General features: G+C 41.2%; 1 protein-coding gene across 4 annotated transcripts in view; it reads right to left on the bottom strand.

Annotated features, from left to right (window-relative positions):
• The window catches only part of LOC118232396 (solute carrier family 43 member 3-like), a 45,682-nt gene extending 28,312 nt beyond the window's left edge, over positions 1-17,370 (bottom strand). The window contains exons 1-6 of one of the 4 annotated variants that reach the window (XM_035427357.1): positions 17,284-17,370; positions 15,946-16,019; positions 15,485-15,779; positions 15,124-15,286; positions 4,282-4,328; positions 4,107-4,183 (exon numbers count right to left, since the gene is read on the bottom strand). In XM_035427357.1, the coding sequence (XP_035283248.1) occupies positions 4,107-4,183; positions 4,282-4,328; positions 15,124-15,286; positions 15,485-15,671 (474 nt within the window). In that variant the 5' untranslated portion in view covers positions 15,672-15,779; positions 15,946-16,019; positions 17,284-17,370. Of the gene's footprint in view, positions 1-4,106; positions 4,184-4,281; positions 4,329-15,123; positions 15,287-15,484; positions 15,780-15,945; positions 16,231-17,283 lie in introns of those variants that run through there. The other 3 variants (XM_035427356.1, XM_035427359.1, XM_035427358.1) reach the window with 3 other exon arrangements.
• Between the last annotated feature and the right edge of the window lie 3,118 nt (positions 17,371-20,488).

Here is a 20,488-nt window from a genome sequence, read left to right as displayed (position 1 = left end):
AAATGACCATCCTTCCTCTGTTTGACTACGGTGATGTAATCTATAAAATGGCATCAAAGGGCAGCCTTAGCAAGCTCGACACACTCCACCACTCAGCAATCCGTTTTGCCACATGCGCACCCTTCACCACTCACCACTGTGATCTGTACAAACTGGTGGATTGGCCCTCCCTTCATACCAGGCGGCTACAACATTGGCTGCAATTAGTTTATAAAACACTCCTGGGAAAAACACCCTGCTACCTCTCAAACCTCCTGCACATTTCCGACAGCAATTACCGCTTAAGATCCAGTGATTCCATCATTCCAAAAGTCCGTACTGTCTTTGGCCGTAATTCCTTTCGTTTTGCTGCTGCAAATGATTGGAACACACTACAAAACACACTCAAACTCACAGCTCTCACATCTCTCAACATGTTCAAACAAAATCTGCAACAGGTCATAGTTGACTGCTGCACCTGCTGACCAGCCCTCTCTTCACTCTCTCTCCCGTTACAACTGTACAAAGAATATCCAGTAAATCACCTTCTCTTGCACATAGTGTTTATCTATTGGTTTATTGATTTTATTTATTGACTTTTGATTTATTTTATTTACCTATGCCGTCTTTTGCCGTTTCTTATGTACTGTCGTGTCTTACTGTATGTTGTACTGCACTGTATCTGTACTGTATGCGTCGTTTTGTGCTGACTGTGTGTTTTTTTTTTTTTTTAGGTATTTACTGTTGCTGACGCCTCTTGGCCAGGTCATCATTGTAAATGAGAATTGGTTCTCAACTGATTTTACCTGGTTAAATAAAGGTCAAATAAATTTTTTTTTTTTTTAAATCACTTTCTATACTGTAACAACAGGGCAGTTGTAAGTTGTTCCTCTGCAGTCCTCTCTCTGAGAGCACAAAATGCTTTATTTCTGCCTAAGCTACCAAATAAGCCTGTGTCCTTTACTTTCAGCACTCTAACACTATCCTACACTTCCCTTCAGGATCACCAGACCCCTCTTGCCAGATAGCCTACTTATAATTCTAAGATCAAAGCTATAGATGACACTGGGGGGATTAACAACCACCTTGCATGTAGTAGTGGCGTAGTAACGAATGTTAATTTGTTGTTAACCATGCTCGAGGTGTGTACCTCTCACAGTGTGATCGCTTCGAACTGTGCCAGCTCGGCGCCTAGATAATCGCTATGTATTCCTGTAGAGCACCACCGACGACTAGTGGGCACCCTCGGTATTTCAAAGCCACTCTATTCACGCCAGCAGCCTATTTATTTTAGCCAATGTCTGTGCTATCCTCGTTGTACATGTCATTTAGGGGACACAACTGAGCATGCCTGTTGAGCGAAAAAATTATACTTCCTGGTTTTGATGTGTTCCCCATAGGTTTCTATTGGCATCGCTGTCTCTACATATTATATACTCTAAGCTTTCTCCTCACTCTTACCTCTCTTCCTCTCCACTCTGACTTGTAAGTAACACCATAATTCAAAGTTTAACCTACCATTAGCTTATGCATGCATCCGTACGAGGCCAGCAGTAGCAAGAGAGCTGCCGAACAGTAAACCTAAATGTATGGTTAAAGACCTTTGTGTTATGAGTCCAGTGTAACTGATTGTTGCCTGTCTCATTCTAATCATAAGCTACGTGCATAGAATTGTATTAGTTCATAATGAGTTTCTGTGTAGCGGTACCCAGCGGCCTTGTTGAGATAGCATATCACTTATGGACCATAATACTAATACTGTCACATCTGACTCGTCAGTACATGCTACATTACATGTACAGAGTTGTATTTTGCTATACTGTGCCAGTACCCTATCCCATATTATAACCAAACTGCTTAATTTTTGGAATTGTCATTAAAGCTTATATTTATGTATGTCTGTTTGTGCTTCCTCTCATGCTGATGGAATGACCCACTAACAAAGTCAAATAGAGACATCTGAATTCATAAGTGCCGAGGGCCAATTCCGTATAAATAAATTTAAGTGTTGAGGTTGATAAAGGGTGATCTCCAATTAGTCTGGGTTCAGTATTCAGAGTGCTGTGCCACTAACAGGGTAGCTGAGAGTGACCCCCTAAACGGTAATCCTTGAACACCGAACTGTAATTAAATTTGAAATAATCCAGTAAATTAATTTTTATTTTACAGGAAAATTTACCTGTAGTTTCTAATGAATTCACATCAGTGACTTGGACTGGTACTCGGGGGTGAATGTGTGGGGCTGAAGATGAAGGAGGAGACTTCTTTGATTGTAAACACAGGCTAAAAATTCTGCATAGAATACCTTTAATTTGGCTAGACAGTAGCATTTTTCAAAAATGATAACTGATTTTAAAAAAAGCATAACATCCCAGAAAGCTCTTTCCACTACTGATTGCCTTCTCATTCATCGCGATGTCCACACAAGCAATTTTTTCACCATATCAAAATGCACAAAATTTGTTTCTTTTTTAAAAGGCAAAGTTGAAAATGTTCATTGTGGTGTTCAAATCCCTACCCATGAGCTTGATGTAATCAAACCCACTATCCCTCCATGCAGAGGCATCTTAGATTGCTATGAAATTATTAATCATGTCGTGCTGCTCAAAGTTGTAACAACTCAAGTCCTCAACCAGTCTTTTAGACATCTCTTTTTTTAATGGTTTTTAGTGCTCTATCTGAAGATGTCTTAAGTATTACTAAGTACTCACTTCAAACTGGGAAGTTCCTATCTGCTCTTAAATCTAATTTAGTGAAGCCACTGTTAAAGAAAAGCACCTTAAACCAGTTTGTTCTTAAATGTTTCAGGCCACTTTCTAACCTACCCTTTTTTTAGTAAAACCATAAATGAGATAAATTAGTGCTTAAACAATTGAATTAGTTTTTAACCTCCAATGGAAAAATTGCAGTCTCGTTTTGTGCATGCACAGTTTTAAGTTCTGCCTTTGACACTGTTGGCCATACCATTCTCTTAGACAGACTAGAAAAATGGATGGGTGGCACAGGCACTGCTCTTAACTGGTTTAAGAGCTACCTAACGACTATTCCTTCATTGTTAACTTGGGTGAGCACACTTCTGATTAATGTCACATGTGATGTCCCTCAAGGAACAATTCTAGGATCAGTGTTTTTTAATGTTTATATGCTGCCTTTGAGGTGTTAACAGGAGACACAATTTCAGAGTTATGCTGGTGATACTCATCTTTACATCTCCATGTCCCCCAATGACAAAAGGCCATTAGAAGCCCTTAGAAACTGTATCTTGGACATTAAGATCTGAAAAAATCTTTTTACAGTTAAATCAGAACAAGACAGGTTCTTCTTGCGGGTTCAAAGACTTCTCTGCTCTATCATTATCTATTATCAATCAGTCATGTTCTGCTGCTCGTTTATTGATTAAAACCAAAAAGGCAGCACACAAAACTCCTGTTTTAAAAGCTCTTAGTTGGCTACCTGTTCATTTTGGGATTGATTTTAAAATTTTTCTTTTAGTTTATAAGTCTCTTAATGGCCTAGCCCTACATATCTGACTTTCTTTTAAGGTATGTGGCCAACAGGGCTCTCAGATCTTCTGACAGAAAGCTATTGTTCACACCTAGATACAGGATGCAGGATTTTTGGCAAGGCAGCATTTAATGTTTATGGCTGTTTAGTCCTTGGATGGTTCCAAAAAGGATCTCAAGACATATCCTTTTAGCATTGCTTTTACATGAATTCTTACTGGTCCTATTATTTATTTTATTTTCTTCTTATTCATTTCATTGCATCTCCTTTGCAATTTGTTGTATTTCAGAATATTTTTAATGCCTCTTTAACTTCTTAATTTATATTTTCTTTTAATTTATTGTGAACCACTTTGCGTTCTACTAAGGTGTATGAAATGTGCTTGATAAATAAAGGATGATTGATGAAACTCTGAAAATTTTTTAATGAAATGGTGCGGGAAACATTGTCACTTCCATGTTCTCCATGGTTATCACTGGCGTGGAGTGTCACTAAATGAACAGTTCCAAGCTACAATGAGTATACACGTGTTTGGCTGTGGTTAAATTCCAGCTGAGTTTGCCTTTGTATCAAGTATACACCCAGCTTAACACACACACACACACACACACACACGCACACACCTGCATGTTGGTGACCAGTAACAAAATTCCCCCCACAGCGATGAAGCACAGAGCTGGGAAGAGTAGGAGTGATGTTTCTGTGGATGAAAGAGAGAGAGAGAGCACAAATTTTCTGTTTGGCTTATTACTGTATATTCCACTGAGGCACATTAAACGGTTGAGGCAGGAAACGTACCTGGGTGTGACAAGGCAATTAGCAAGGTACCAGTGGTGTACAGTGATCTGGGGGGAAAAAAGAAAACATTACACAAAATAGTTTAACCATTAAAAGTGCACAGCTGGCCAGGTGCATCACACAAATGAACCTAGCCATTAAAAGGTGACCAAATGTATGGCCCAAGGCTAGGGAAGGGAGAGAGGGCAGTTTTTGATGTTAGGGAAGAGAGTTTATTTTGGGAAGGAGTGGGGAGGTGTAGGTTTCATTTGTTAAAAACCCCAGTAGTGTCTGTGACCTTTGCCTCCCCCTTCCTCTGTCCCTCCATCCTAAAGTAAAAACAGATGTGTGGTCTTTCTGTTTTTCAGACAGCCTCTCCCAGCTCCACTTAATTTATTTTTTCAGTAGACACCTTTATCCACAGTGACTTATAAAGCTCACATTTTCTTTTCCCAACTAAGCATTTATACAGCTGAAAATTCCTACCACTGACCACTTCTCCTGCTACCGCTATACTACCTCCTTCCTCAATGCCCTTCTATTACTCTCATGCTACTGCTATGCTACCTCCTTCCCCAATGCCCTTCAGTTACTCTCCTATTACTGCTATGCTACCTCCTTCCCCAATGATGCCCCTCTGTTACTCTCCTGCTATGCTAACTCCTTCCCCAATGCCCTTCTATTACTCTACTGCTACTGCTATGCTACATCCTTCCCAAATGCCATTTTATTGCTCTCCTGCTACTGCAATGCTACCTCCTTCCCCAATGATGCCCCTCTGTAAATCTCCTGCTGAGCTACTTCCTTCCCCACTGCCTTTTTATTGCTCTCCTGCTACTGCTATGCTACCTCCTTCCTCAATGCCCTTTTATTTCACTCCTGCTACTGCTATGGTACCTCCTTCCCCAAAGATGCCCTTCTGTTACTCTCCTGCTACGCTACCTCCTTTGCCAATGCCCCTCTGTTGATCACCTGCTACACTAACTCCTTCGCCAATGTGCCTCTGTTACTCTCCTGCCATGCAACCTCTTTCCACAATGCCCCTCTTTTACTCTCCTGTTATGCTACCTCCTTCACCAATGCCTTTCTGTTACTCTCCAACTATGCTACTTCCTTCCCCCATGCCCCTCTGTTACTCCGCTGCTATGCTACCTCCTTACCCAATGCCTTCCTGTTACTCTCCTGCTATGCTATCTCCTTCCCCAATGCCCTTTGGTTACTCTCCTGCTATGCTACATCCTTCACCAATGCCTTTCTGTTACTCTCCGGTTACGCTAACTTCCTTCCCTAATGCCACTTTGTTACCCTCCCGCTATGCTACCTCCTTCTTCAGTGCCCCTCTGTTACTCACCTGCTGCACTAGGTCCTTCCCCAATGCCCCTCTGTTACTCTCCTGCTATTCTACCTCCTTCCTGAATGTCCCTCTGTTCTCCTGTTACACTACCTCATTCACCAATGCCCCAGTGTTACTGTCCTGCTATGCTACCCCTTTCACCAATGCCTTTCTGTCACTCTCCTGCTACGCTACCTCTTTCCTCAATGCCCCTCTGTTACTCTCCTGCTACACTACCTCCTTTGCTATATGCCTCTTTGTTAATTTCCTGCTACGCTACTGCCTTCTACAATGCCCCTCTTTAATTCTCCATCTACATTACCTCCTTCACCAATCCACCTCTGTTACACTCCTGCTTTGCTACCTCCTTCCCTACTGCCCTTCTGTTACTCACCTGCTATGCTACCTCCTTCGCCAATCCCCCTCTATTACTCACCTGCAACGCTACCTTCTTCGCCAATGTCCCTCTATTACTCTCCAGCTATGCTACCTCCTTCCACAATTCCCCTCTGTTACTCACCAGCTACACTACCTCCTTCCCTACTGCCCCTCTTTTACTCTCCTGCTACGCTACCTCCTTCTTCACTCCGCCTCTGTTACTCTCCTGCTACACTACCTTTTTCGCCAATGCCCCTTTGTATCTCTCCTGCTATGCTACCTCCTTCCCTAAAGCCCTTCTCTTAATCCCTTGCTATGCTACCTCCGTCCCCAATGCCCCTCTGTTTCTCACCTGCTACGCTACCTCCTTCGCCAATGCCCCTCTGTTACTCCCCTACTTTGCTACCTCTTTCCCCAATGCCCTTCTGTTACTCACCTGTTACACTATCTCCTTCGCCAGTGCACCTCTGTGACTCCCCAGAGGAAAAATCTTTTGCTCAGGATAATCTTTTCTTTAACTCTTGAGAAAGTAGTAAGATCTCAATTGTACATCTTTTTAAGATCACTTCAATCTGAATTGTTGCTCCTAAAACCCCCTTAGGAGAAAAGATGAGAGAATGAATTTGAGACTTCAGTAAGACGAATGGATATTGAATTGAGATGCGGTTGTTTCTCATGAGGTCACTATGAGAAAACTGAGACATATTTGAGAAGAATCATGAGATCCTAGGAGTCATAGCTGAGTTGTCTTTGATCTCTTTCTCTGATCTCATGGTCCCATGTTCAGGAGACCTAAATTAGACTTATTTAAGATAATTTAGAGATCTCTTGTTTTGATCAGAGTAAGACATAAATGAGATTATATGTGGTTGTTTCTCCTGAGTTGAATTTGAGAAGTAGGAGAAAAAGCCTTTGGTCTCACCTTAGTATTAAAAATGGCTCATATGTGTCTAGGAGAAATGAAAGAAACAACTATGAGATTGCTTCTTGGATTTTGCTTTCCTATGGGTCTCCTGCTACGCTACCTCCTTCCTCAATGCCTCTCTGTTACTCACCTGCTACACTACTTCCTTCGGCAATGCCCCTCTGTTTCTCTCCTGCTACGCTACCTCCTTCCCCAATGCCTCTCTGTTACTCACCCGCTACACTACCTCCTTCGCCAATGCTTTTCTGTTACTTTGCTGTTACGCTATTTTCTTTTTCTTCCCCAATGCCCTTCTGTTACTCTCCTGCTGTTACCTCCTTCCTCAATGCCCTTCTTTTATTCTCCTGCCACATTACCTCTTTCACCAATGCCCTTTTGTTACTTTTCTGCTATGCTACTTCCTTCCCCAATGCCCTTTTGTTACTCACCTGCTATGCTACCTCCTTTCACAATTTCCCTCTGTTACTCACCTGCTACACAACCTCCTTTGTCAATGCCCCTCGTTTACTCTCCTGCCACATTACCTCCTCACCAAATCCCCTCTGTTTCTCTCCTGCTACGCTACCTCCTTCCCCAATGCCTCTCTGTTACTCACCCGCTACACTACCTCCTTCGCCAATGCTTTTCTGTTACTTTGCTGTTACGCTATTTTCTTTTTCTTCCCCAATGCCCTTCTGTTACTCTCCTGCTGTTACCTCCTTCCTCAATGCCCTTCTTTTATTCTCCTGCCACATTACCTCTTTCACCAATGCCCTTTTGTTACTTTTCTGCTATGCTACTTCCTTCCCCAATGCCCTTTTGTTACTCACCTGCTATGCTACCTCCTTTCACAATTTCCCTCTGTTACTCACCTGCTACACAACCTCCTTTGTCAATGCCCCTCGTTTACTCTCCTGCCACATTACCTCCTCACCAAATCCCCTCTGTTTCTCTCCTGCTACGCTACCTCCTTCCCCAATGCCTCTCTGTTACTCACCCGCTACACTACCTCCTTCGCCAATGCTTTTCTGTTACTTTGCTGTTACGCTATTTTCTTTTTCTTCCCCAATGCCCTTCTGTTACTCTCCTGCTGTTACCTCCTTCCTCAATGCCCTTCTTTTATTCTCCTGCCACATTACCTCTTTCACCAATGCCCTTTTGTTACTTTTCTGCTATGCTACTTCCTTCCCCAATGCCCTTTTGTTACTCACCTGCTATGCTACCTCCTTTCACAATTTCCCTCTGTTACTCACCTGCTACACAACCTCCTTTGTCAATGCCCCTCGTTTACTCTCCTGCCACATTACCTCCTCACCAAATCCCCTCTGTTACTCTCCTGCTATGGTACCTACTTCACCAATTTCCTTCTGATACTCACCTGCATCATTTCCTCCTTCGCCAATGCCCCTCTGTTATCTTCTTCTATGCTACCTCCTTCACCAATACCCTTCTGTTACTCTCCTGCTATTGTAAAGGAGAGGGGAAGTAGGGAGACCAAACGCGACTTAGCAGGGAACTTTAAGTTAACCACCTGGGGTGGAATAACCACTAAGTCTCGTTAGATACAAAAGGATAGGAAAAACAATTAACGAAAAGAAAACCAATACTCCTATGGGAGATTATCCCAAAGAAAAAGCTTTAATGCCCCAAGTACAGGGTGAAGAACTAAGGCTTAATGAGTACTGAGTCTACTAAAACAAAACACAGTCTGAAAAGAATGGCGAACGTGAGAACTTTAAGAAAACAGCCCTCGCACAGAGGACTGTCAAAAGAACCACGAGAGAGTAGGAGAAATGAGTAAAGATAGTGATGCTAACTTAGTAGCCCACAATCCAATAACCTCAAAAATTCAGTTCCGCAGTAACTCTTCGCGTAAGTCAAAGGACGCCGAAGAGGAACTGATCTAGTACTGAACAAGTAACTAAACCTCTTACCAAAACAGACCAAGTTACCGGCTTTCGTGTAATGCAAGTTGACACTAAAGCAAAGCTTATCAGTTTGCTTGGGGTTTAAATAGTACGCCAACAGGTGCAACTTCTCATTGGAACGACTTGGAAGTGTTCATGCGTTTCACACTGATTAGGGTGCACTTGTTTGGCTCTCAAAACAGTTGTATGTTGACATCTATGAACACTTGTGCACAACGGGAAAAATTAAGATAACTTGAGCTTGATCCGATATCTATGGACACCGGTAAAACATGTAGCCTATCGGCTGCTCTAGTTCGTTAGAAATATAATTATAACAGGTAGCTCTTTCCATTTCTCGCTAAGTATACCCAACTAATTGTAGTAGGTAGAAGTCCTACAATTAATCAGAAACAGAGATAAACAGAGGCAAATTGGTGCAAATAAAAAATTATATTATGATTCTGTTAGCATGAATGGTTTGCAAGTTAGTCGTGGAGCAATTTTTCTTGCTGCATTCACAGACTTCCGTATTTTTTACCGCTAGGTTGGAGATACTGGAGCAATCAGAAAGTTCCCATATTTACCATATTTAGGGGTCCAAGCAGCGAAGCTGGTGGAACCCTATTGTATCTGTTAGGATTATTATTATTATTAGGGGTCCAAGCAGTGAAGCTGGTGGAACCCTATTGTATCTGTTAGGATTATTATTATTATTAGGGGTCCAAGCAGTGAAGCTGGTGGAACCCTATTGTATCTGTTAGGATTATTAGGGGTCTAAGCAGCAAAGCTGGTGGAACCCTATTGTATCTGTTCCGATTATTATTAGGGGTCCAAGCAGCGAAGCTGGTGGAACCCTATTGTTTTTGTTAGGATTATTCTTCTTATTATCTTTCTCCGCTAAAAGTGTCTGAGGCTCAGCAACCATAAGTTGTAGACTAACCAAATTTGGTAGGTGGGTTCCTATGGCCCCCCAATACTCAGGCACTAAAAACCACCTATGTCGGCCAGATGGTGGCGCTATAACAAAGGGTCATGTTTAAAAGGTCATAACTCCCACACCGTAAGTCAGATCAACACAAAACTTCATCGACCGATGCATCTGAATGTGCTCTACATTGGGATGTGCTCTACATATCTTTGCCATTGGGAGTGCCATGCTACCTCCTTCCACAATTCCCCTCTGTTACTGACCTGCTACGCTACCTCCTTCCCTAATGCCCTTTTGTTACTCTCCTGCTACACTACCTCCTTCCTCAATGCCCTTCTTTTATTCTCCTGCCACATTACCTCTTTCATTACATTACATTACATTACAATACAATGCCCTTTTGTTACTTTTCTGCTATGCTACTTCCTTCCCCAATGCCCTTTTGTTACTCACCTGCTATGCTACCTCCTTTCACAATTTCCCTCTGTTACTCACCTGCTACACAACCTCCTTTGTCAATGCCCCTCGTTTACTCTCCTGCCACATTACCTCCTCACCAAATCCCCTCTGTTACTCTCCTGCTATGGTACCTACTTCACCAATTTCCTTCTGATACTCACCTGCATCATTTCCTCCTTCGCCAATGCCCCTCTGTTATCTTCTTCTATGCTACCTCCTTCACCAATACCCTTCTGTTACTCTCCTGCTATTGTAAAGGAGAGGGGAAGTAGGGAGACCAAACGCGACTTAGCAGGGAACTTTAAGTTAACCACCTGGGGAGGAATAACCACTAAGTCTCGTTAGCTACAAAAGGATAGGGAAAACAATTAACGAAAAGAAAACCAATACTCCTATGGGAGATTATCCCAAAGAAAAAGCTTTAATGCCCCGAGTACAGGGTGAAGAACTAAGGCTTAATGAGTACTGAGTCTACTAAAACAAAACACAGTCTGAAAAGAATGGCGAACGTTTAGACCAACCAAATTTGGTAGCTGGGTTCCTATGGCCCCCCACTACTCAGGCACGAAAAATCACCTATGTCGACCAGATGGTGGCGCTATAACAAAGGGTCATACTTTAAAAGTCCATAACTCCTACACCGTAAGTCAGATCAACACAAAACTTCATCGACCGATGCATCTGAATGTGCTCTACAACTTTGCTTTTGAGAGCACCTATGGCCGCCATACTGTTTTCCCGCCATTTGGACTTTTTTATTAGTAGGGGTGCGGAAGAGCTGGAGCTCCAAATCTAAGTGTTACGACATCTAGTAAACTTCTTTACGGCAAGCGACATCCATGGCGACGCAAGTAATCCGACACCGTAGGGTCTAGTTTTTATCAGTGAGGGGAGGGTCTGACCGTCCGGGAAGGAATGGAAGACAGTGCCACCCAGAGTGCATGCTAGGATACCAAAAGTTTGTTAGTAAAAGCTTTCTGAGAGGATGTATAATTACTTTTCTTGAGCATGGATCCATTTGAAGACAGTATCGGGTGAGTTCGTTTAGTCTTTGTATCTGTCATTATGCTGAGAAATAGCTAAACCATTTTATTGATAGGTTCTGAGTTTCTGTGCAAACGCGCTAAAACACGCTGGTATAATGAAACAATGACGGTTATACATATATAGTCCGCTTCGTTCCGTTGCTACCATAACATAACAGACTATCTTGTGTCTACAGCTGCAGTTTCTCACTGCAATTTCTAACATTGAATATTAACAAAAGACGCAATTCATGCTGTACTCTGCCAATGTCTAAATAAATAATACGCTACGGTAAAGCTTTGAGAGGATGAATCATTACTTTTCTTTGGCACGGATCCATTTGAAGACAATAACGGGTGAGTTTGTTTACTCTTTACATCCGTCATTATGCTGAGAGAAATCGTATTCTCAATTTAATCTCTAAATTGACTGTAAGGTTAGGGTTGTAACTAGTTAGCTGTTTCGTAGGTGACTTAGTTAATGCACTCGTCTTAACTATTGCTTGTATTTTTGCATAGACTGCGTTGTTGCTGTTCTTGTTTGTGTTAGTGTTAATCAGTTTAACCTACAGGGTCCAAGTTGAAATATGCGGTTGTTCCCTGCACTTGGAACGGTAGGCTACTGCCCTCTAGGGTTTTCGACACACTTGTTCCTGGTTATGGTTATACACTTTGTTGTACGTCGCTCTGGATAAGAGCGTCTGCCAAATGCCTGTAATGTAATGTAATGTAATATTCCATAACAACAAGATAAACCCGACATTTGCCCTAAAATATGCCAATACAGCAGTGAAAACGCTGCTTACTGAATAACGAAATAAACGAGACAAAGTTTTTTTTTAATTATACCATCTCATCTACAGTCAATATCTGGGACTAAGCATTGAATAAATATACAATCTTACCATTGGTTTTACGCGTAGAGATGTCCCTTTTGCGACTGAGTGGTCATATATTGTCTTGGACAATCCGTTTGTGATTCCTGTTGCTAACGGCATTGTCGCCGTTTTTAGTACAATTTGGCTTAACTGACAGTTCATTTATTCAGTAGGTGAGAGTATAAGCTTTCTAACGATGTATAACATGTCTGATTTTGCATTTGGAATAGCGTTTTATAGTTCCGCGTAACGGAATACTTTCTTATCGCATTCACTTGCGCATTCACTGTGGCGTAGCATTAAAGACGATGCACCTAACGAAACGTTGTCTACGATTTTCATAATTTCTTGGAGAGTACTATTATTATTGAGGACTTCGGGGCATAGCTAACCCATTTCTTTGCTGATAGACCTATCTGACATCGTTTTCTGACGCAAAACAGAAGCGGATAGGACTTTGTCATTGATTTTCTGTCTCTATACTACTAAACACAGATAAAATGTCATGTTGCTATTTAAGTATTACTGCTCAAAATATTTCGGTTATATACGTTATTTTTGAAATCGAGTGTCTTTAAATAGGTTAGTGGTATTATATAATGTGGATATTTCACACTAAAATGTAAGCGTTAGTGTAATAGTTTTTGTGACCCATGGAACAGTGATGACGAGAGTGTTGGAACGTTGCTAAAACGTGGTGGACGGTTGAAAATTATTTTCGTCCTATCTCCATCCGTCATTATGCTGAGAAATAGCTAAACCATTTGTATTGATAGTAATTGAGTTTCTCTGCAAATGCGCGAAAACACGCTGGTATAATAAAACAATGACGGTAAATACAGCCTATATATGTAGTCCGCTTCATTCCGTTACCATAATATAACAAACTTTATTGTGTCTACAGCTGCAGTTTCTCGCTGCAATTACTATTGAATATAAACAAAAGACGCAAATGCTGTAGTCTGCCAATGTCTAAATAAATAATAAGGTATTCTTCGCGCAGCACGCATGCTAGCAGGGATGTCGAGTTGATATTTCGTTTTTTGTTTCGTTTTTTTTTATGTCGTATTTATTAGGCTATATGAAATATGTATCATTATCCTATCTGTCTCTGAGGCGCTCTGAAATATGCATTCTCTGCTAAATTGAGCAATGGATTGGAATATGTGTCTGACGTAGTGTTGCACGGTATTCCGAAACTTCAGCACTTTTTCGGTACTTAAAAAAAAAAAAAGGTATTTGGTATTTGAATTTTCCGACGTTCGGTAGTTTTGTGTCAAATGTAAAACCCAGGGAAATGTGTCTCCCGCATTAGAAGTCAAAATTTTGGCATCGTGACAACACTAGTGTGACAACTTTTTTAGTTGCGGCATGGAAACGCTGCAGGTGTACATACACACCGGGCCATCTAAGTGTTACGACATGCCATCTAAGTGTTACGACATAGTAAAGGCCTTCACGGGAAGCGGCCAGGACGGTGGTAATTTCAGTAATTCCCAAATGACATGAACGCATTATAAATACAAGCTTAGAGGGGTATAGCATACTGCAGTCAGATAAGCTTCTTATTTTTCTTTGTTTCTACATGTAAGGTCTGCAAAGAAAACCCAAAATAAAATAAGATCAGTATGTATGTTGTCAGTGAAATCAATCCCTTTCAATAGAGCTCAACTGACAGGACGATCAGAGCAGTATTAGCAAAGCTTATAAAAACAAATTAAACTTTTTATCTCTCTCTTTCTCTCTCTCTCAAACACTCTCTCTGATTGTCACTAGTTTTCACAATTGTATAAAATCAACACAGCTCCCTTCCAATCCTCCACCTCTGGATGAAATTTCTCTCTGCTGCCCTGACCTGCCTACTGGCTTCTCCAACTGGAATCTGTGTCAGATCTGCTCCCTCTCTCACTGTTTCTCACACCGCTCTACTCATGAAAACCCACTAAGTTCAGACCTGTACTTCTCATTGTCACAAATGAAGCAGAGCAGAGCTCTGTAAACCCCCCCTCTTCCCTGAACCTCCCCCTGCTAATCCAATCTCACACATATTAAAATGTACAGAGCTACAAATTTGAGTATTGGCGCATTTGTGTATGTGTGTGTGCATGTGCACATGTCTGTGTGTGCCAGTGTGCATGCATGTGTGTATACATGCACATGTGGATTCACCTGCCTGTGTGCATGCATGTGCATGTGTGTATGTGTGGGGCGCACGCATATGTGCGTGTGTGTGTCTTTGTGTGCGTGTGGGTGTGTGTGCACGTACGCGTGTCTGTATGTGGGTATGCGTGTCCGTGTGTGTATGCGTTCATGTGTACATTTCTTTGTGTGTTTGTGTATGTGCGCGCGTATGTGTGCATGCATTTGTGTGTGTCCGTGTGTGTGTGGGGGGGGGGGGGGGGGGGGGAATTTAGGAACCAGACAGACGAAGAGAGAGGGAGGGGGAGAGTCAAAGAGAAATGGACAGAGAGACAGAGGGTACTCTGTTCTCTTCATTAGTGAATGGTGTGTTTAGTTTTGCTGTAAACTAACAGCTGGCTGCCACAAAGCACTTGGTCTCTATGCCAGCCATTCAGACTCACATTAGCGTTAAACGCAATTAGGTGTTACAATGATGCAGTAGAATATGTGTACGGTACAGCATGCTTTAGTGAAAACGGACCAAGGACAAAAAATACTGGTTAATCAACTTTTTTCTTTCATTAGGACACATTTCTCCATCTCTCTCTGAGTGCTCATCTCCTCTGTTTTATTTTTTACACAAGCACACATGGCATCCGAAAGGGCATATACCACACACCCAACATTCCCCTCCTGTGTAGTACAGTACAAAGGAGCCCTGCTGGCCCACTTGAAACTTAAGTTACTTCCATAAATACACACAGTCTGACATTATAACTGAATGAAGTGCATGTCTTTGGCCATAGCGAATCATAGCGACAGTTAATCGAGCTCCTGTAAACATACCCCCTCTCCTTTGCAACTCGCAGCATTCTCAGTGGCTGTGATTTAGCATGCCTCAGTAAAAAAACACCTTGGTGAACTTACATTCCCAGAAGCCTGGCAACCATAGTGCCGAAGCGGTCGAAGAGGAATCCATTGGGAAGAGTCAGGAAGTTATTCATGAAGGAGGCAATGGTGAAAACCAAGGAGAAGCGCTCATCCTGACCGCTGCAGTCTGTGGGGGAGGAGGGGAGTGTCTTCACATCACCTGCATTGTTAAAAACTTGCTTTTTAATTCCTCTTTCTGTCAGCACCTGCATTTACTTCAAATTCTTGCATATTAATTTGCAGTTGTCATGCTGTTCCTCTGCTCTTTTATTTGAAAAGCACTTTGAACATAATGTATGAAAATAACTTTTAAAACAAGTTATTATACGGAAAGTTGGGGGAATTATGGTAAACTCACCTGTGTAGTGTGTGCCGTTGGATCCTGTGGCATTCACACATAGGTTGCTGAAGTACCCCTCGGTCTTCAGGACGAACATCAGGGAGGCCCACCCAAAAACAGTCCCAGCGAAACACAGACACTCCAGCAGCCCGGAGGCCAGGGTAAGCCAGCAGCGAACCCTTGCCCCACTCAGACACCCTAACATCTTCAGCTCCTCTTTTCTGCACTTCCTGAATACCCTCTCTTCTTCTGTCTTCCTCTCTCTTATGTCTGTCCTCCCCTTGTTCCTACAGTGAAGGATGGAAAAAAGAGACTGATAGTGTGTGGGAAAGAGAGAAAAAATGTAAAAGGAGGAAAATTGCTAAATTGGTGTGGAAGCTGAACGCTTGCAAAGATAATGAATTTCACTCAAGTGACTGCCGTTCACACCAATGGCTGTAACCTTGCACTCAGTGTGACAAACAATGAAAAGAATTTACCTTACAAATAGAAGTCTGACGTCAATAAAGCGTAAATTCCTGAGCCAATCGCTGGTCAAAAGGGCAATCAAAGCCTAAAATGCAAACAAAATTATACTGACTGCAAGGTAACTCCTGATGAAAGAATTGTGAAGCTGCTCACAAAGTGGACAATAATACAACAACCAAGACTAATGAGTACTGTACAGAGTTTGTGTGCTTTCTGTCACTCTGCTCTTGTCTTCCTTCCTTTCGTGGTCTTATATAGTCCTCCCCTCCGTCCCTCTCCTTCTCTCCCGTCACATCCCTCTTCCCTTTCCTGCTCTTTCTTTTCATCATTTTCAGCTCAGATTGTCACAAGTGTATGTGCATGTGTATGTGGGCGTATGTCTGCATGTTTGTTTGTTGGTGAGGATAAAAAATGTTCTCTGTGCACTCTTTATTCCCCATCTCTCCCCCTCCCGCACTCTCTCTCCCCCTCCTTTCTTCCTCTTTCTTTCTCTCCCAGAATGCTTTCTCATTCCCCTTCTTTCTCTCTCCCAGAGGCACCTCTCTTTCTCACTCCCACATCGCTGTCTTGTTCAAAGGTCTTTCCTCCCAAATCACAGTTCAGCTCAGCAATTTGACATAGTATTCAAATGGGTGTTGGGGGGGGGGGTGTCACACAGAACTGCACTTTATGGAAAATAACTTGTATGAACATGTTTAGATTTAAATGTATTCATTTTACAGGTACTCATAAAGATAAGCCTTGATATGGATACAGAAAAAATCTAACATTTCAAAAAAGCATTATAGCAGAAAACAAGCCATCAAATAATACACTGTTACTCACACACACACACACACACATATACACATATATACCTCACGCCCAACCAAAACCCTTGAAGCTAGACTGGTTGGAGGGGATATTAGCTGTGCAAATAATTAAAGTTTTACAGCGAACGGGAGGACACTATATAGGGATATTAGGCAGCTTCTCTGAAATAGCAGAGAGCTGCAGTGTAAGGTTTCTGATGGAGGCCAGATGCAGCACTAGCCCTTAAAGCCTGAAGCTGGGACTGGTGACAGTAAGAAACAGTTTCCTAAAGCTGAAGTGAGTCTACCATATTCCGTGGTATTATGACAGTGAAGTCTTCCATACATATTCAGTACACACACACACCTTGCTGCTATATACCTGCTATATACCTATAATTCACACATCTCGAGGTCAAGTACATGAGGAAAAGACCCAGAAGGCCTGTAATGGGTCGATGAGACATTAGCAGATATTATATGTCAGCATAATATAGAATTATACATAACCTATTACATCACAAAGCATCCAGATCCACAAAATAAGGGAATACTTACTATGAAATTTTCAGGGTTCACAGGTTTTTGCTATATACGAGTCTATCAGTTAATATTAATCTGCTTCAGTTTACCTACAACACTCCTTCCTTTCACATCTGTGTTACTGAGTTTTCACTGAAAGGTTTGTGCATGGAAAATACTTCCATCTATCACATGCAGTCTTGCATATCTATGAGAATGCAAATATGAGAAAAAAGGCTACAAGGCATTCCAAAGATAGCACTGGAGAATGTGCTTCTGTAGCTTTTCTCCCAATGGCTGTTAAGATACACAGGAAGAATGCCACCACCGATAAATGTAGCTTTATCAGTGGTGGCAAGGGGAACTCAGGACAAAACAATACATGCCCAGCCCATTTATGTCTCTGGTGGCCCCTTGGTCTATTAGATGTGAATGAACAGGATATTGCTACAGTATTGTGATGCAATTGATTTTGCAATTTGGGAGGACTCTCAGCAGGGCCCTTGCAGAATTTATCTGTGCAAGTGGTTAGTGTGCAAGTCGTTTTTTTAAAGGGGCAGTTCACCCAAAAATGAAATTAAGGTATGTTTCCTCTTAAAATTATGCTGTAAGCATAATCTCCGTTCTTTACTAAACCTTTATGTATGTGTTTTAGTCGCTATCTGCAAAATGGATAAGGGGCACTTGCCCTGAGTAGTATCTGTCCATCCAGATAGTTTATCTGAAATGTGACGAGTTCTCTAGATATTCGCTGCAGCTCAGCCTCTTAAAATGATCCTTGTGGGTCCACCTTCGCATGGCTTCAATGCAGCAAAAATGTACACTAAAAAAATTCAACAGTAACGTCTCCTTTTAAATACAATTCCGCGATTACTCATGATCCTCCACAGAGCTTAATTTCTGCATGGTTTCACAAACTACTGAAGAATGCCAACCGTGTTGGCTATATCCAAGCAGTTTCATATCAGACCTTCTGCACAAGACTTTGTGCAGATATAGGCCACACTGTTGGCATAATTCAGTAAAAGTAGTAGTTCAATGTAACTGTGTAAAAATAAAACTCTGAGGATGTTCATGAGTAACCATGGGATTGTATTTCAAAACTGTATTTGTATTTCAGATGTTACTGTTCCTGTTGAATCTTTTAAGTGTAAATTTTTGGTGCTTTGAAGCCACACAAAGAACCCACAAGGCACATTTTATCAGGATGAGCTGCTGCGAATATCTAGAAAACTGGTCACATTTTAGTTAAACTATCTGGATGGACAGATACTACTCAGGGCAAGTGCCCCTTATCCATTTTGCAGACAGCGACTAAAACACATACATAAAGGTTTAGTAAAGAACGGAGATGATGCTTACAGAATAATTTTAAGTAAATAACTCCAGGAAAGAGACTGAGTATAAGTGCTTTAAACAGCAAATGGTTTGGAGGGAATAATGTTAGATGAGGCACAGTTTAAGCGAATTAACCTTTAACCTCTTAAGGCACAAGCCAAATCTTGCCAATCCTTGCCCATTTAGGGGGTACCCTATTTAAAGCTTTATAACTCCAGATGTGAACACCACAAAGACTTGAAAAATGGCTTAAAAGAAGCAAGACATTTGTACAATTTACAATACTAACGCAGATTAGTTTATATTCATAATTTTGGAAGAAATAAAGTGCCACAAATGCAATTGTTTTGACAAAAAAACAAAAATAAATTTGCACTTTTTAAGTTTGCAATGAAATACTGAGAGATTGCATATATACAGGAGGTTAAACTATACATGTGCTAGGTCAAAAACGTCTTGACCACAAGTTCATAAAATCTAAGGGTGGATATGTAGAACTACTATAGATGTATGAAGCAAAATCTAAGCAGTGTACCCAGCATCTCCAAATCTATCCAAAATGTCTAAATTATGCATTGCTGTAAATCATAACATATCCACATATTTCACTACAAATCAACTGTTTTGACTCAAGAAAATCACTGTTGCATAATTTTCAAATGGGAATTACAAGCTTTCAGTCAGTACAGTGGTCTAAAATAGCTAGGTGTCCAGAAACATATCCAAAATCTCTCCAAAATTGAATAAAATGCTTTTTGTCCATTATAAAGCATATAAATGAGCCCCTTATGAGGGTTTAAGATGAAACATTGCCATCAGATTAAAAAAATTATGCAAAAATATTGTCACACAATGCGGTACAGTACCTAAATATGTAATAATTAACTTGTGTGTATTTCTATACTCTGTACTCTCGTATGTTTTCTTGTATGGGGATGAGACAACATGAAAACAATTTTCACCTGTCCACCACGTTTTGGCAATGTTCCAGCTCTGACGTCATCACTGTTGCATGCTTCACAAAAACTATTACACTTCCATCTAACGCTTACATTACAGTGTGAAATATTTACATTATATAACACCACTAACCTATTTAAAGATACTCAATTTCAAAAATAACGTATATAACCGAAATATTTTGAGCGGTAATACTTACATAGCAATGATGAAATCTCCTCTATGTTCAGTAGATGGAGACAGAGACAGTATCAATGATATTGTTCTATTCGCTTCTGTTTTGCTCCAGAAAACGATGTCAGCTAGGTCTATCAGCAAACATATGGCTTAGCTATGTTCAGAAGTCCTCAATAATAATAGTATTTTCCAAGAAATTACGAAATATCCTTGACCACGTTTCGTTAGGTGCATCGTATTTGTCTGCTAACAGAGTGAATGCGTAAGTGAATGCGATGCTAAGAATATTTTCTGTTACGCTGACCTATAAAACGCTATTCCAAAAGCAGAATTAGACATGTTATACACCGTTAGAAAGCTTATACTCTCGCCTACTGAATAAATGAATTGTCAATCAAGCCAGACTGTACTAAAAAGGGCGACGACGCCGTAAACAACAGGTGTGGTGTTACGCACAGCTATTTTGGAAGATACCCAGGCGTCACAGATGTGCGTATATTTCCCAAACGGATTGTCCAAGACAATATATGACCACGCAGTCTCAAAAGGGACATCTCTACACGTAAAACCAACAGTAAGGTTTTATATTTATTCAATATTTAGTCCCAAATATTGACTGTAGAATGACATGGTATCATTTAAAAAAACGTTTTCTAGTTTATTTCGTTATTCAGTGAGCAGCGTTTTCACTGCTGTATGGCATATCTTAGGGCTATTGTCGGGTTTATCTTGTTGCTATGACGGAATACGATTTTTTAGTGGTGAA

This window comes from Anguilla anguilla, chromosome 7 (assembly GCF_013347855.1).
Source record: "Anguilla anguilla isolate fAngAng1 chromosome 7, fAngAng1.pri, whole genome shotgun sequence".
Classification (NCBI taxonomy): domain Eukaryota; kingdom Metazoa; phylum Chordata; class Actinopteri; order Anguilliformes; family Anguillidae; genus Anguilla; species Anguilla anguilla.
The sequence above is the reverse complement of the archived record's forward strand: the minus strand, read 5'-3'. Positions and strand labels throughout refer to the sequence as shown.